General features: G+C 46.2%; 1 protein-coding gene across 1 annotated transcript; it reads left to right on the top strand.

The window, feature by feature from the left end:
- Positions 1–851: 851 nt before the first annotated feature.
- commd8 (COMM domain containing 8) lies at positions 852–9,657 on the top strand. Its single transcript, XM_038967395.1, has 5 exons — positions 852–954; positions 1,928–2,083; positions 7,258–7,410; positions 7,709–7,864; positions 9,203–9,657. Exons 1-5 carry the CDS (start codon positions 910–912, stop codon positions 9,221–9,223), a joined length of 531 nt encoding a protein of 176 aa, XP_038823323.1. The 5' UTR covers positions 852–909; the 3' UTR covers positions 9,224–9,657.
- Positions 9,658–18,645: the final 8,988 nt, after the last annotated feature.

The raw sequence follows: 18,645 nt of genomic DNA, 5'->3' as shown, positions 1-18,645 counted from the left end.
TTCCCCCCTTAGTTGCCGAAATGCCACGTGCGTCCACTTATATAGAAAAAAAGTACATTCATAACAATCTAACCATTACGTAACTTTAATTCGATCAAATAAACCTCACTTAGCAAATTTGCAATTACATGTTTTGTTGACCAAATTCCACACTCTTATTGACCTCCATACAAAAATTCCTCACTTCGTGGAGTCATTTTCGTGGACATACTTTGAGCTGAGTAAAACCTCTCGCTTGGCCTCTTCTTGTCTGATGTAGTCGGCAAATCAGATTTTTTTAAATCCCCATAATGCAACACACTTTGAATGGCGGGGGTTTGACAACACGGGATATATTATGTCAGAATTCACTTTTCGTAGTAATTTTTTTTTTATTTTTTATTAAACAGCAACATGCAAAACACAAACAGAACAGCCAGAGGGATTACACAAAGAAATAAGGAAGAGAAGAAAAAATAATACATTAACGTTATATCAAACCAAATACAGACACGTAGCGAATACATTTTATTTTGTATACGTTTTAAAGATTCTAAATAGTTTTACAAATCTGCATTTTTTTTTATAAGAAAAGGGCCTTTTTCTTCATACATTTTGATTTAACTTACGCAGCAGGTTGGGAGAATTTGGATACTTTTGGAAAAGGGTTTGGTTTGGCTAATATGCAACAAAAAAAATGTAGACATCAATTTGACATAAACTGTATTCCCTCTAGTCTTGACAAAGTTATCCACTTGAAGGCGCCCTTTGTTTATGGACCAGTTTGAGTTATGATAATTACAAATCCCAATGTTTAGCCACGCTGAAAAAGTACTCTCAGGAAACAGCAGATTTCCCCGGTTTACCATGTGATCACTTATCAGCTGATTCGTGACGTTTTACAAGGAAGGCGAAACTCGACAACAAAACATGGTACATTTACTTGACAAATTACGTCCTGAAGAATGTCCAAAAGTAAGTATAATACATTCATTTCCTTGATTCATACATGTCGCATTTTTTTCACCACTGTCCTGGAGCTAGACAGTGCAATATCAGGAGAACCCGTGCATGCGTTTACTTTAAAAATAGCAACAGGCCATTGTAATATATGCCATCTAGCAGACGTTTTTAAACAAATTGACATACAGTCATGCGTGCATACATTTTACGTATGGGTAGGCCCGGGAATTGAACCCACTATCCTGGTGTTCCAAACGCCATGCTCTACAAACTAAACTACATAGTATTACAGAAGGAGGAGAAAGGATTTCCATTAGGTTTACAATCCAATGGACTAAATACTTTGCTTGTGCATTCAGATGAGACGATACAACAGAGGCTTTTGAGTACCCTCGGGGCTGTTTATATAATATGAAAACAAGATATTATACTCTCAATCAAGGGCTAAAATGTGATTTGTAGTACTGTTGTAACTATGTAGCTTACAATGTTGTTGCAAGCTCCCCAATTCAGATACAATGTGTATTGATGATCCATTGTGTGTTTTCTGCATCTAACCATTTGGAAAGCATATCAATACTCAATCGTAAACCGCCCCTATAAATACTCTAGTAGGTCTGAAAGGATATGGTAATTACTTCAACTTTACTCATGATAGGCTTTGTGGAGCTGTCATCATATTATTTAAACCCGTGTAATCCTTTCTGATCTATGATTGCCTGGGTGTAGCTGTTAGGGCTCAATTTGGCAAAGTGTGCCCATGTCATTGTCATAAGCACACACTGAACCAACAATTGACCAGCAGAGGGAGCATTATGCTTGATTGTAAATCCAAAGCATGCAGATAAGTCAGTTACTCCAAAACACTATGACCTCCACACAAACATGGGCATGGCATTGTTTACTGACTTGTTTTGGTGGGTAGATTAAATCCTACCATAGGCTACCATCATCATGATGATGATACACATTTTCTTTCCCCCAGCTATTACACAGGGTGGTGGATGGTGTATGTGGGCGGGAGTCCCCTCGGATGGCAGACTATGGTGACATGTGGACCCTTGTAGAATGGATGGAGCTCCTTGACTCCCTCTCCTCTCTGTTCCGGCTCGCCGTCGGTAAGAACACCCCAGACGAAGAGGTGAGCTAGGAGTCAGTGAGTTTGGAGTTGTATCATGCATGTTTGACAGAGTCATGTTCCATGCATGACTGACCATTGACTCAGATGTGACTGGAGTTGGGTTTCTAAGGTGTACAATGCAGTGACTCACTGGTTTTTGAAGGTTCTATGTCAGTCACATGGTGTTTGACTCTTCAGTGTGTATTAGGTTTGTGTAGGGCCTCTTGATGGCTGAAGTATAGTGTGTTGGGTTTGTTGGGGAAATATGAAGAGTGTAGGGTTAGGTCAGTGTTTCTTAATCCATTCCTGGGGGATGCTCCGAGGGTGCTGTGTTTTTGCTGAGCAAGAACAAAAATGGGCACCCCCTGTGTGAGTGCTGCAGTGTGTGGTAGGCTGTGTTTGTTATGGCTGCAGAGTAGACCATGGGTTGAGTGTGTCAGGTGTATACAGTGTGTTGGTTTCAGGTTGCTATGTTGTTTGGCACTCAGGAGGAAAGTTCAACCAGGCATCAATCATACTGTTCCCATAGAATTTAACTTTGACACAGCATAGTAACATTCAATGCCAACAACTAGGTCTACATTTTCAAGTGCTAAACGTTACATATTAGTTATTTCAGTAACGAGTTACATACAATTCAAAAGGCACTCACACATCTGAGCAATCTTATTTGCAGGTGCATGGCAACAATTGAAGGAAAAAGGAAACCGCACACTGCTCTTGATAGTATCACCGATATTTAATAAGCTTACGTATCGGCCACACGGCCTTCGTCAGAGCTTTTGTGATTACATTTTTTTTGCACCCTTATGTAGACCTGGCCCCACCCACATCCGTTCTACACATCGAAGGGGGTTGGAGGCAAAGGAAAAACAAATAAGTGCTACCAAATATAACAATATGCATTTCATAAATATTACAAAAGTGTATAAATAAGGCGTATTGAACACGTCTGTAAAATCTCAATGAGGACATAGCAAGTTTTCATTAGTCATTGGGTACATCGTACGAAAAACGTCAGAATAATCTACAATAGACACATATTTCATGTTCAAATTCGCGAAAAGTGGGAAACTGGCATATTTTATCATTGGACCCAGCTTTTCCGGCTGAATTTAAATATCCACCACGTATTGTGTATAGGAGAGGTCGCAATTTACGCAATAAATTGGTTCATGCCAACTGCCAGCCACAAAAGAAAATTAGCCAAGCTCTTTTACGCCCTCTACCAAATGGTCAAATGGTAGCTATAAATGCAGAGGATGCGCACAGTGCAACAATATGATGACGTGTGAATATTTCTGCCACCCACACACAGGAAAACGGTTCCAAATAAATTACATTATTACGTGTTCCACCACCCATGTTATTTACATTATTAAATGTCCATGTGGGCTCTGTTATGTTGGTAAAACCACCCGCTCTCTCAAACAGAGAATTAGTGAACATAATTGTTCAATCAGGAGAAATGACAGGGATTATCCAGTCGCTGTACATTTCAATGACATGAAGCATGAAGCAAAACCTTTAGATTTTGTTGCATAGAGAAAGTTAAGATATCAGACAGAGGAGGAGATATTAATAATACTCTGAGTAAAAGAGAATGTTTTTGGATTTTCACCCTCCAGACATTATTTCCTAAAGGACTTAATGATGAGATGCCTATGTATGTTATGTTGTGAATTTGAACATGAAATATGTGTCTATTGTAGATTATTCTGACGTTTTTCGTACAATGTACCCAATGACTAATGAAAACTTGCTATGTCCTCATTGAGATTTTACAGACGTGTTCAATACGCCTTATTTATACACTTTTGTAATATTTATGAAATGCATATTGTTATATTTGGTAGCACTTATTTGTTTTTCCTTTGCCTCCAACCCCCTTCGATGTGTAGAACGGATGTGGGTGGGGCCAGGTCTACATAAGGGTGCAAATTTTAAAAAATCACAAAAGCTCTGATGAAGGCCGTGTGGCCGATACGTAAGCTTATTAAATATCGGTGATACTATCAAGAGCAGTGTGCGGTTTCCTTCTTCCTTCAGTAACGAGTTACATCAAATAAAATCTTATTTGTCACATGCGCCGAATACAACAGGTGTAGATCATCTTACAGTGAAATACTTACTTACAAGCCCTTAACCAACAATGCAGTTTTAAGAAAAATAAGAGTTAAGTAAAAAATAATAAATAATTAAAGAGCAGCAGTAAAATAACAGTAGTGAGGCTATATACAGGGGGTACTGGTACAGAGTCAATGTGCGGGGGTACAGGTTAGTCGAGGTAATTGAGGTAATATGTACATGTAGGTAGAGTTAAAGTGACTATGCATACATAATAAACAGAGTAGCAGCAGCGTAAAAAAGAGGGGGGGTAATGCAAATAGTCTGGGTAGTCATTTGATTGTTTGTTGATTGATTGCTGTTCAGGAGTCTTATGGCTTGGGGGTAGAAGCTGTTAAGAAGCCTTTTGGACCTAGACTTGGCGCTCCGGTACGGCTTGCCGTGCGGGAGCAGAGAGAACAGTCTATGACTAGGGTGGCTGGAGTCTTTGACAATTTTTAGGACCTTCCTCTGCCGCCTGGTATAGAGGTCCTGGATGGCAGGAAGCTTGGCCCCAGTTGGGTCATACGCACTACCCTCTGTAGTGCCTTGCGGTCGGAGGCCGAGCAGTTGCCATACCAGGCAGTGATGCAACCAGTCAGGATGCTCTCGATGATGCAGCCTTCGAAATATTTGAGGATCTGAGGACCCATACCAAATCTTTTCAGTCTTCTGAGGGGGAATAGGCTTTGTCGTGCCCTCTTCACTACGGTCTTGGTGTTTTTGGACCATGATAGTTTGTTGGTGATGTGGACACCAAGGAACTTGAAGCTATCAACCTGCTCCACTACAGCCCTGTCGATGAGAATGGGGACATGCTCGGTCCTCCTTTTCCTGTTGTCCACAATCATCTCCTTTGCCTTGATTACATTGAGGGAGAGGTTGTTATCCTGGTGTAACGGATGTGAAATGGCTAGCTAGTTAGCGGGTACGCGCTAGTAGCGTTTCAATCAGTTACGTCACTTGCTCTGAAACCTAGATGTAGTGTGCCCCTTGCTCTGCAAGGGCCGTGGCCTTTGTGGAGCGATGGGTAACGATGCTTCGTGGGCGACCGTTGTTGATGTGTGCAGAGGGTCCCTGGTTCGCGCCCGTGTCGGGGCGAGGGGACGGTTTAAAGTTATACTGTTACATTGATGCTGTTGACCCGGATCACTGGTTGCTGCGGAAAAGGAGGAGGTTGAAAGGGGGGTGAGTGTAACGGATGTGAAATGGCTAGCTAGTTAGCGGGTACGCGCTAGTAGCGTTTCAATCAGTTACGTCACTTGCTCTGAAACCTAGATGTAGTGTGCCCCTTGCTCTGCAAGGGCCGCGGCTTTTGTGGAGCGATGGGTAACGACGCTTCGTGGGTGTCAGTTGTTGATGTGTGCAGAGGGTCCCTGGTTCGCGCCCGAGGTCGGGGCGAGGGGACGGTTTAAAGTTATACTGTTACACTGGCACCACACAGCCAGGTCTCTGACCTCCTCCCTATAGGCTGTCTCACCGTAGTCGGTGATCAGGCCAACCACTGTTGTGTGATCGGCAAACTTAATGATGGTGTTGGAGTCGTGCCTGGCCATGCAGTCATGAGTGAACAGGGAGTACAGGAAGGGACTGAGCACGCACCCCTGAGGGTCTCCCGTGTTGAGGAACAGCGTGGATGTGTTGTTACCTACCCTTACCACCTGGGGGGCGGCCTGTCATTAAGTCCAGGATCCAGTTGCAGAGGGAGGTGTTTAGTCCCAGGGTCCTTAGCTTAGTAATGAACTTTGAGGGCACTATGGTGTTGAACGCTGAGCTGTAGTCAATGAATAGCATTCTCACATAGATGTTCTTTTTATCCAGGTGGGAAAGGGCAGTGTGGAGTGCAATAGAGATTGCATCATCTGTGGATCTGTTGGGGCGGTATGCAAATTGGAGTCGGTCTAGGGTTTCTGGAATAATGGTGTTGTGAGCTATGACCAGCCTTTCAAAGCACTTCATGGTTACAGACGTGAGTGCTACGAGTCGAAAGTCATTTAGGCAGGTTACCTTAGTGTTCTTGGTCACAGGGACTATGGCGGTCTGCTTGAAACATGTTGGTATTACAGACTCAGTCAGGGACAGATTGAACATGTCAGTGAAGACACTTGCCAGTTGGTCAGCACATCCTCGGAGTACACGTCCTGGTAATCTGTCTGGCCTTGCGGCCGTTGACCTGTTTAAAGGTCTTACTCACATCGGCTACGGAGAGAGTGATCACACAGTCGCTCCGGAACAGCTGATGCTCTCATGCATGCTTCAGTGTTGCTTGCCTCAATCAGAGCATAGAAGTAATTTAGCTCGTCTGGTATGCTCGTGTCAGTGGGCAGCTCGCAGCTGTGCTTCCCTTTGTAGTCTGTAATAGTTTGTAGTACGATTCAATCTTAGTCCTGTATTGACGCTTTGCCTGTTTGATGGTTCACCGGAGGGCATTGCAGGATATTTATAAGCTTCCGGGTTAGTGTTCCGCTCCTTGAAAGCGGTAGTTCTACCCTTTAGCTCAGTGCGGATGTTTGCGTCCGACTCTTTAAAGAAAAAGTATTCTTCCAGTACGAGGTGAGTAATCGCTGTCCTGATATATCTAGAAGCTCTTTTCGGTCATAAGAGACGGTGGCAGAAACATTCTGTACAAAATAAGTTACAAATAACGCGAAAAAACATTGGTTAGGGGACTGTAAAACGGCAACCATCTCCTCCAGCCATATTGACAATATTTATGAATAATTACAGGGACACACAGACTCATCTGTTTCAGTTGAGAAACTAATTAACTGAATATTTTATATGTGTAAATAGAATTACAGGCAGATTGAAACAAGACCAGCCATTTGATATTCATTGCATAATCACCAGGAGCTGTTGCACCAGATGTGAAAGACGAGCTAAGGAACATATTTACAAAAAAACATGTCGTTTAAATTAATATTGTCCTGTGTCTTCTGTGTTGACCGTTTTTGTGTATCATGTTTGTTGTTTAATGTCGGCCAATGTATTATCCCACACAATAAAATCCTAAGTTATTTTGAATTTGAACTGTACAGTATGAGTGATTATTTATTAGTGCAACTGCCAGCCTGTTCTGCTTTGGGCAGGTGCTGGCATCGTTGGCAGACGTGGGCCGGGGGTACGGGGAGGCCGTGCTGACCGTCCTGAGGGCCAGACGGGAGGAGATCCGCCAGGCGCTGGTAGAGAGGACCAATAACGTGTCCAGCTCCACCCTCCAGGACTTTGACTGGCATATAAAGGTGAATTCCCTGGACTATAGTGAGGAGACCACAATCTTTGTTTGATTGGTAAACTGATTGATCAGGACTCCCTTGAAAAATATATTATATTTTTTATCTCAATGGGACATACAGGTCAAATGAAAAAAGTGGTTATGCTTTTTTACAGACCTGTTTCACCTGGTATTTATACATTATGTGATGTCAGTCATTAATTAATCCGGGGTGAAATGCTGATGTGTATGGTTCACCATGTCTACTACTGCTACCACAATGATTTCTATACACTAGAATCCTAAGCCTCTCTGTCTCTGTTCAGCTGGCATTGGCCAGCGATAAGATCTCGTCTCTCCAGACCCCTCTACTCAACCTCAGTTTGGACGTGAAGGAGAACGGGGCCCTGAAGCCTGTGTCTGTCGAGATGAACCGAGAGGAATTACAAACACTCATCAGCTCAATGGAGGCTGCCAATAAGGTAAACCTTCAGGGACACACGTACATGCACACATATTATGACAATTAGGGTATTATCATTGCCAATCAAATGTGTTTGTGTCAACATGTTGTATGTCCAATGTTTTAGTGGTGCATAGTTATGCACAGCATGTGTGTATGAGTGCTTGCGCGTGTATGTATGCGTGTGTGAGCGTTTGGCCAGCATCAGTGGAGGGTGTGATTTGGATGGCTTGAGAACAGTTTTCTTGGCAGTTCCACCAATAGTTTAATATCATTATCTTTTCACCTACTGATGTCAGGAGCATAATAGCTGGTGATTTCTGCCAGTTTTTGCACGCTCATTCACTTAAAGGGACTGTTCTTTCCCAATCGTTCCATATTCCCTCTGTCCTAGAAGACATTTGTGTATTACAGAAGGGCGTTTATCCAGGTAAATATATTTGTATCCCAACAGCAGTTCACAGTATGTTATTTTTTGTGTGTGTGGTTTTTGCAGTGCTGACAGTTTACATTTGATACACACTTGAGGACAGCCCATCTCATATGATTTATGATTTTTCTTCGGATCCCAGTTAACTGTTGAAGAAGCAGCAGCTATTCTTCCTGGGGTCCACACAAAACATACTAATGGACAAGAACAGCAACACATTTAAACTAAGAACACTACGACTATTTAAAAAAAAAAAAAAAGAGGAGAATAATAATACTATGAATAATGTGTGGAGGGGTGTGTGTGTCTCCACAGTCCACGTTGTTTCTTGAGGTGGTTTTTATTGATTTTATTGCTTGCCCGAGTTACCTGAGGTGGAAGAGAATTTGATGTAGTCATTGCTTTATACAGCACTGTGTCTCCCAGCCTCTGTTGTTGACTTGGGAAATGTGAAGAGACCCCTGATTGAGTGTCTTGTATGGGTTTTTGAGCTGTGTTAACTGGCTGAACAGACAATTCGGTACTTTCAACACGTCAATACCTACAGCCCTCAATGGTGTTGCCCATGCTATCTCCATTATAAAGTAGTCTACTTCTGAGTGTATTGGCAGTTCATAAATAAACAAAAAATGTGCATACCACTGTCTACTGTGCTGGAGTGTGTTTTCTCTGAATAGGTATCAATCAAATGTTGGTGATTTACTGCCACCTGCATTTATGGAAAGTTTGTTCAGGAGTATAATTCATTAGTTGACCACTCCTTTCTTAACCCATAGTAAGTCTCATCCAGTTGACTACTTTAAAATGGTGGAAGCCCTCAATGGCACTGTCTATGCTAAAGCAGGCACAAGAGCCCTCTATCCAACTCTATGTGCACACTACATCTGTGTGTATGTATCCTGATAGTGTGTATTTGTGTCCTTACAGGTGGTACTACAGCTGAAGTGATGGTGGCGATATACATTTATTTCACTGTGCCCTTTCATCTATGGCTCTTATTAAGGGGACTTGCTATATCATCATAGAGGGACACTGAACTATGATGCAGGGTCTTTCTGGAAACAGTGGTCTGATCCAAATACAGCTTTTTGCCTTCAACCCCCTTAGGCACTGATTCCTACGCTTCCCCTCATGAATTCAAAATCATTGAACTTGTGTAAGCATGGGATAGTGGGTGTTGCACCATATTCCATTTATTTTCAATCCATGAGGGGGAGTGAATGAGTGCACATTTTAGGGAAAAGGATATAGAATCATACTTCAGCCTAAGATAGATTCCCAAGACTGCAGTAAGAAGTAGTCTTTTGTACTTTTTTATTTTTGCTGTGTTTTTTTGTAATCCATTCTATTACTGTATAATAAATATTAACGTTTGACCTTTTCTTCAATGGAATATATATTAGAGCTGTAGGCTGTCTCCATACTCTGAAATGGCTTCATCTCTTTCTCTTGTCCTTCCTGATCTCGGTTGATTGGCTAGGTGAAAAGATTGTCAAGGTCATCCCCAGAGGCAATGTTATATATCAGACCAAATAATACCCCTTCCATTTTTTTTCTGTCTGTTGAATATTTAATACAGATCCACACTGTGTGCAAAATCTTCCTTTGCGTATGCCTGGTACTAGTCAGCATGCCTATGATGTTATTCACCAAAACAGCAGTGGGGGGTAGAGAGTCATGGAGGGCCTAATTTTCATCACATCTGGACCACAATATGGCAGCGCTATAATGCATTAATATTTTAATGAGTTATGTAAAAAAGACCATGTTGACAAAAAGTCCAAGTCTCTAGTGTTGGATGAGAACCCGGTGCGTGTTCTAGTTGGGCATATACAGGACTTGCTATTAGAGCAGTCTTTTTAAGAGGTAACCTGACTTTGCAAGCTAGGTTAGATGTGCATTTTGCCTGAACACGCGCACACACAACCAGAGGCAAAATGCCTGAACGCGAGCGCACACACACAACCAGAAGCATAATGCCTGAAAGCACGCACGCACACAACCAGAAGCATAATGCCTGAACGCTCACACACACACAACCGGAAGCATAATGCCTGAACTTGCATACACACACACAACCGGAAGCATAATGCCTGAACGCACGCGCAACCAGAAGTATAATGCCTGAACGAGCACACAACCACTAGAAGCATAATGCCTGAACCCGCACACACACAACCGGAAGCATAATGCCTGAAAGCTCACACACACACAACCGGAAGCATAATGCCTGAACGCTCACACACACACAACCGGAAGCATAATGCCTGAACGCTCACACACACACAACCGGAAGCATAATGCCTGAACTTGCATACACACACAACCGGAAGCATAATGCCTGAAAGCACGCGCGCACGCAACCAGAAGCATAATGCCTGAATGCGCGCAACCAGAAGGAAAATTCCGGAACGCGCGCACGCAAACACGCAAACGCACACAATCAGAATCATAATTCCTGAACGCAGGCACGCACCCACCCACCCAACCAGAAGCAAAATGCCTGAACGCGCACACACACAACCAGAAGCAAAATGCCTGAACGCGCGCACACACACAACCGGAAGCAAAATGCCTGAACGCGCGCACACACACAACCAGAAGCAAAATGCCTGAACGCACACGCACACACACAACCAGAAGCATAATGCCTGAACGCGCACGCACACACACAACCAGAAGCAAAATGCCTGAACGCGCACACACACACAACCAGAAGCATGATGCCTGAACGCGCACACACACACAACCAGAAGCATGATGCCTGAACGCGTGCACACACAACCAGAAGCAAAATTCCTGAATTCGCACACACACACAACCAGAAGCATAATGCCTGAAATTGCACACACAACCAGAAGCAAAATGCCTGAACGTGCACGCACACACACAACCAGAAGCAAAATGCCTGAACGCGCTCACACACGCACAACCAGAAGCAAAATGCCTGAACGCACGCACGCACGCACAACCAGAAGCAAAATGCCTGAACGCGCACACACACAACCAGAAGCAAAATGCCTGAACGCGTACACACACAACCAGAAGCATGATGCCTGAACTCGCACACACACACACACAACCAGAACTGAACGCGTGCGCACACACAACTGGAAGCATAATGCCTGAATGAATACACAACCAGAAGCAAAATGCCTGAACGCGCAAACACACAACCAGAAGCATAATGCCTGAACCCGCGCACACACACACAACCAGAAGCATAATGCCTGAACGAGCGCGCCCACACACACAACCAGAAGCATAATGCCTGAACGAGCGCGCCCACAAACAACCAGAAGCATAATGCCTGAACGCGTGCGCACACACACACACACACACAACCTGAAGCATAATACCTGAATGCGTACACACACACAAACACAACCAGAAGCATAATGCCTGAACGCGTGCGCGCACACACAACCTGAAGCATAATGCCCGAATGCGTACACACACAGCCAGAATTATAACGCCTGAACGCGCGCACACACACAACCAGAATTGTAACGCCTGAACGCGCGCACGCACACAACCAGAAGCATAATGCCTGAACGCACGCGCAACCAGAAGTATAATGCCTGAACGAGCACACAACCACTAGAAGCATAATGCCTGAACGCTCACACACACAACCGGAAGCATAATGCCTGAACGCTCACACACACACAACCGGAAGCATAATGCCTGAACGTGCGTACACACACAACCGGAAGCATAATGCCTGAACGCACGCGCGCACACAACCAGAAGCATAATGCCTGAACGCACGCGCAACCAGAAGCAAAATTCCTGAACGCGTGCGCGCACACACAACCTGAAGCATAATGCCCGAATGCGTACACACACAGCCAGAATTATAACGCCTGAACGCGCGCACACGCACAACCAGAATTGTAACGCCTGAACGCGCGCACGCACACAACCAGAAGCATAATGCCTGAACGCACGCGCAACCAGAAGTATAATGCCTGAACGAGCACACAACCACTAGAAGCATAATGCCTGAACGCTCACACACACAACCGGAAGCATAATGCCTGAACGTGCGTACACACACAACCGGAAGCATAATGCCTGAACGCACGCGCGCACACAACCAGAAGCATAATGCCTGAACGCACGCGCAACCAGAAGCAAAATTCCTGAACGCGCGCACACAACCACGCAAACAATCAGAATCATAATTCCTGAACGCAGGCACGCAGCCACCCACCCAACCAGAAACAAAATGCCTAAAAGCGCGCACACACACAACCAGAAGCAAAATGCCTGAACGCGCACACACACACAACCAGAAGCAAAATGCCTGAACGCGCACACACACAACCAGAAGCAAAATGCCTGAACGCGCGCACACACACAACCGGAAGCATAATGCCTGAAAGCACGCGCGCACACAACCAGAAGCAAAGTGCCTGAACGCACGAGAAACAGAAGCAAAATGCCTGAACGCGCGCACACAACCACGCGAACGCACACAATCAGAATCATAATTCCTGAAAGAACGCACGCACCCACCCAACCAGAAGCAAAATGCCTAAAAGCGCGCACACACACAACCAGAAGCAAAAAGCCTGAACGCGCACGCACACACACAACCAGAAGCATGATGCCTGAACGCGCGCACACACAACCAGAAGCAAAATTCCTGAATTCGCACACACACACAACCAGAAGCATAATGCCTGAACGTGCGTACTCACACAACCGGAAGCACAATGCCTGAAAGCACGCACGCACGCACCCAACCAACCAGAAGCAAAATGCCTAAAAGCGCGCACACACACAACCAGAAGCAAAATGCCTGAACGCGCACGCACACACACAACCAGAAGCAAAATGCCTGAACGCGCACACACACACAACCAGAAGCAAAATTCCTGAATTCGCACACACACACAACCAGAAGCATAATGCCTGAAATTGCACACACAACCAGAAGCATTATGCCTGAACGCGCACACACACACAACCAGAATTATAATACCTGAACGCGCACACACACAACCAGAAGCATAATGCCTGAACACGCGCGCGCGCACACACACAAACAGAAGCAAAATGCCTGAACGTTTACGCACCAACACACACAACCAGAAGCATAATGCCTGAACGCGCACGCACACACACAACCAGAAGCAAAATGCCTGAACGCGCACGCACAACCAGAAGCAAAATGCCTGAACACGCACACACACAACCAGAAGCATGATGCCTGAACTCGCGCGCACACACACACACACACACACACACACACACACACACACAACCAGAACTGAACGCGTGCGCACACACAACTGGAAGCATAATGCCTGAATGAATACACAACCAGAAGCAAAATGCCTGAACGCGCAAACACACAACCAGAAGCATAATGCCTGAACCCGCGCACACACACACAACCAGAAGCATAATGCCTGAACGAGCGCGCACACAAACAACCTGAAGCATAATACCTGAATGCGTACACACACACAAACACAACCAGAAGCATAATGCCTGAACGCGTGCGCGCACACACAACCTGAAGCATAATGCCCGAATGCGTACACACACAGCCAGAATTATAACGCCTGAACGCGCGCACACACACAACCAGAATTGTAACGCCTGAAAGCGCGCACACACACCACTAGAAGCATAATGCCTGAACTCGCGCACACACAACCACACACACACAACCAGAAGCATAATGCCTTAACCCGCGCACACACACACAACCAGAAGCATAATGCCTGGACGAGCGTGCACACAAACAACCAGAAGCATAATGCCTGAACGGGTGCGCACACACAACCAGAAGCAAAATGCCTGAACGCGCGCACGTACAGACCACCAGAAGCAAAATGCCTGAATGCGCGCACATACACACAACCAGAAGCATAATGCCTGAACGTGTGCACCCAACCACATGCAAAATGCTTGAACGTGCACATACACAACCAGAAGCAAAATGGCTGAGCGCGCACACACACACACACACACACACTACCGGAAGCATAATTCCTGAACGCGCGTGCACAACCTGAAGCAAAATGCCTGAACGAGCGCATGCACGCACTCAACCAGAAGCAAAATGACTGAACCCACACAACTAGAAGCAAAATACCTGAACGCTCACGCACGCAAACAACCAGAAGCAAAATGCCTAAACGCGCGAACACACAAACAGAAGCAAAATGCCTGAACATGCAGACACACAACCAGAAGCAAAATGCCTGAATGCGCGCACACACACACTACCAGAAGCATAATGCCTGAACGAGCGCGCACACAAACAACCAGAAGCATAATACCTTAATGCGTACACACACGCACACACAAACACAACCGAAAGCATAATGCCTGAACGCGTGCGCGCACACACAACCTGAAGCATAATGCCCGAATGCCTACACACACAACCAGAATTATAACGCCTGAACGCGCGCACACACAACCAGAATTATAACGCCTGAACGCGCGCACGTACAGACCACCAGAAGCATAATGCCTGAACGCACACACACAATCAGAAGAATAATGCCTGAACGCGCGCACACACACAACCAGAAACAAAATGCCTCAACGCGCACGCACGCACCCAACCAGAAGCAAAATGCCTAAAAGCGAGCCCACACACAACCAGAAGCAAAATGCCTGAACGCACACGCACAAACAATCAGAAGCAAAATGCCTGAACGAGCGCGCGCACACAACCAGAAGCAAAATGCCTGAATGCGAGCACACACAACCAGAAGCAAAATGCCTGAACGAGCGCACACACAAACAGAAGCAAAATGCCTGAACTCGCGCACACACACACACACAACCTGAAGCATAATGCCTGAATGCGTACACATACGCACACACACAACCAGAATTATAACGCCTGAACGCGCGCACACACAACCAGAATTATAACGCCTGAACGCGCGCACACACAACCAGAATTATAACGCCTGAACGCGCGCGTGCACACACACAACCAGAAGCATAATGCCTGAATGCGCGCGAACACACACACACACACACAAAACCAGAAGCATAATGCCTGAATGCGCGCGAACACACACACACACACACAAAAACAGAAGCAAAATGCCTGAACGCGCACGCACACACACATCCAGAAGCAAAATGCCTGAAATTGCACACACACAACCAGAAGCATAATGCCTGAACGCGCGCGCGCGCAAACAAACCAGAAGCATAATGCCTGAACGCGCACACACACACACACACACACACAATCAATCAGAAGCATATTGCCTGAAATTGCACACACACATCCAGAAGCAAAATGCCTGAATCCGCGAACACACACACACACACAACCAGAAGCATAATGCCTGAATCCGCGAACCCGCACGCACACACAACCAGAAGCATAATGCCTGAACGCGCACGCACACACACACAACCATAAGCATTATGCCTGAGCCCGTACGCACACACAACCAGAAGCATAACGCCTGAACGCGCGCACACACACAAACAGAAGCAAAATGCCTGAACGCGGACGCACACACACATCCAGAAGCAAAATGCCTGAAATTGCACACACACAACCAGAAGCATTATGCCTGAGCCCGTACGCACACACAACCAGAAGCATAACGCCTGAACGCGCGCACACACACAAACAGAAGCAAAATGCCTGAACGCGGACGCACACACACAACCAGAAGCATAATGCCTGAACAGGCGCGCGCAAACAAACCAGAAGCATAATGCCTGAATGCGCGCACACACACACACAACCAGAAGCATAATGCCTGAATCTGCGAACACACACACACACACAACCAGAAGCATAATGCCTGAATCCGCGAACACACACACACACAACCAGAAGCATAATGCCTGAACGCGCACGCACACACACACAACCAGAAGCATTATGCCTGAACCCGCACGCACACACACCAGAAGCATAACGCCTGAACGCGCGCACACACAAACAGAAGCAAAACACCTGAACGCGAACGCACACACACAACCAGACGCAAAATGCCTGAAATTGCACACACACAACCAGACGCAAAATGCCTGAAATTGCACACACACAACCAGAAGCATAATGCCTGAACCCGCGCACACACACACAACCAGAAGCATAATGCCTGAACGAGCGCGCACACAAACAACCAGAAGCATAATGCCTGAACGGGTGCGCACACACACAACCAGAAGCATAATGCCTCAACGTGCGCGCACACAACCAGAAGCAAAATGCCTGAACGTGCGCACACACAACCAGGATTATAACGTCTGAACGCGCGCGCACACACACAATCAGAAGCATAATGCCTGAACACGCACACACAACCAGAAGCATCATGCCTAAACGCACCCACAACCAGAAGCATAATGCCTGAACGCACACACAAACACACACACACACAACCGGAAGCATAATAACTGAATGCGTGCACACACACACACACACAACCAGAAGCATATTGCCTGAACGCCCGCACACACACACACACACACAACCTGAAGCATTATGCCTGAACGCATGCGCGCACACACAACCAGAAGCATAATGCCTGAACACGTGCGCGAACACAACCTGAAGCATAACGCCTGAACGCGCGCACACACAACCATAATTGTTATGCCTGAACGCGCGCGCACACACAACTAGAAGCATAATGCCTTAACTCGCACACACACAACCAGAAGCATAATGCCTGAAAGAGCGCGCACACACACAACCAGAAGCATAATGCCTGAACGGGTGCGCACACACACAACCAGAAGCATAATGCCTGAACGTGCGCGCACACAACCAGAATTATAACGCCTGAACGCGAGCACACACAACCAGGATTATAACGACTGAACGCGCGCACACACACAATCAGAAGCATAATGCCTGAACACGCACACACAACCAGAAGCATAATGCCTGAACACGCACACACAACCAGGATTATAACGTCTAAACGCGCGCACACACACAATCAGAAGCATAATGCCTGAACACGCACACACAACCAGAAGCATCATGCCTAAACGCGCACGCACACACACAACCAGAAGCATAATGCCTGAACGCGCACGCACACAATCAGAAGCATAATGCCTGAACGCGCACGCACACAATCAGAAGCATAATTCCTGAACGCACGCACACAACCAGAAGAATAATGCCTGAAATCGCGCACACACACACAACCAGAAACATAATGCCTCAGCGCGCACGCACCCACCCAACCAGAAGCAAAATGCCTGAACGCGCCCGCACACACAACCAGAAGCAAAATGCCTGAACGCGCGCATGTACAGACCACCAGAAGCATAATGCCTGAACGCACACACACAACCAGAAGCAACTTGCCTGAATGCGCGCACACCCAACCAGGATGAAAATGCCTGAATGTGCGTACACACACAACCTGAAGCATTATGCCTGAAAGCACGCGCACAATCAGAAGAATAATTCCTGAACGCAAGCACACAACCAGAAGAATAATGCCTGAAAGCGCGCACACACACAACCAGAAACAAAATGCCTCAACGCGCGCACGCACCAAACCAGAAACAAAATGCCTAAAAGCGCGCACACACAACCAGAAGCAAAATGCCTGAACGCACACAACCAGAAGCAAAATGCCTGAACGCGCACACACACACAACCAGAAGCAAAATGCCTGAACGCGCACGCACACAACCAGAAGCAAAATGCCTGAACGAGCGCACGCACACAACCAGAAGCATAATGCCTGAACGCTCACACACACACAACCAGAAGCAAAATGCCTGAACGCGTGCACACACAACCAGATGCATAATGCCTGAATACGCGCACCCACCCAACCAGAAGCAAAATGCCTAAAAGCGCACACACACACAACCAGAAGCAAAATGCCTGAACGCGCCCGCACACACAACCAGAAGCAAAATGCCTGAACGCGCACACGTACAGACCACCAGAAGCATAATGCCTGAACGTGCACGTACAACCAGAAGCAAAATGCCTGAACGCGCGCACACACAAACAGAAACAAAATGCCTGAACAGGCGCGCGCAAACAAACCAGAAGCATAATGCCTGAATCCGCGAACACACACACACACAACCAGAAGCATAATGCCTGAACGCGCACGCACACACAACCAGAAGCATAATGCCTGAACGTGCGCGCACACAACCAGAATTATAACGCCTGAACGCGAGCACACACAACCAGGATTATAACGTCTAAACGCGCGCACACACACAATCAGAAGCATAATGCCTGAACACGCACACACAACCAGAAGCATCATGCCTAAACGCGCACGCACCCACCCAACCAGAAGCATAATGCCTGAACGCGCACGCACACAACCAGAAGCATAATGCCTGAACGCGCACGCACACAATCAGAAGCATAA

This window comes from Salvelinus namaycush, chromosome 28 (assembly GCF_016432855.1).
Source record: "Salvelinus namaycush isolate Seneca chromosome 28, SaNama_1.0, whole genome shotgun sequence".
Classification (NCBI taxonomy): domain Eukaryota; kingdom Metazoa; phylum Chordata; class Actinopteri; order Salmoniformes; family Salmonidae; genus Salvelinus; species Salvelinus namaycush.
This window is presented reverse-complemented; position numbering and strand designations above follow the sequence as displayed.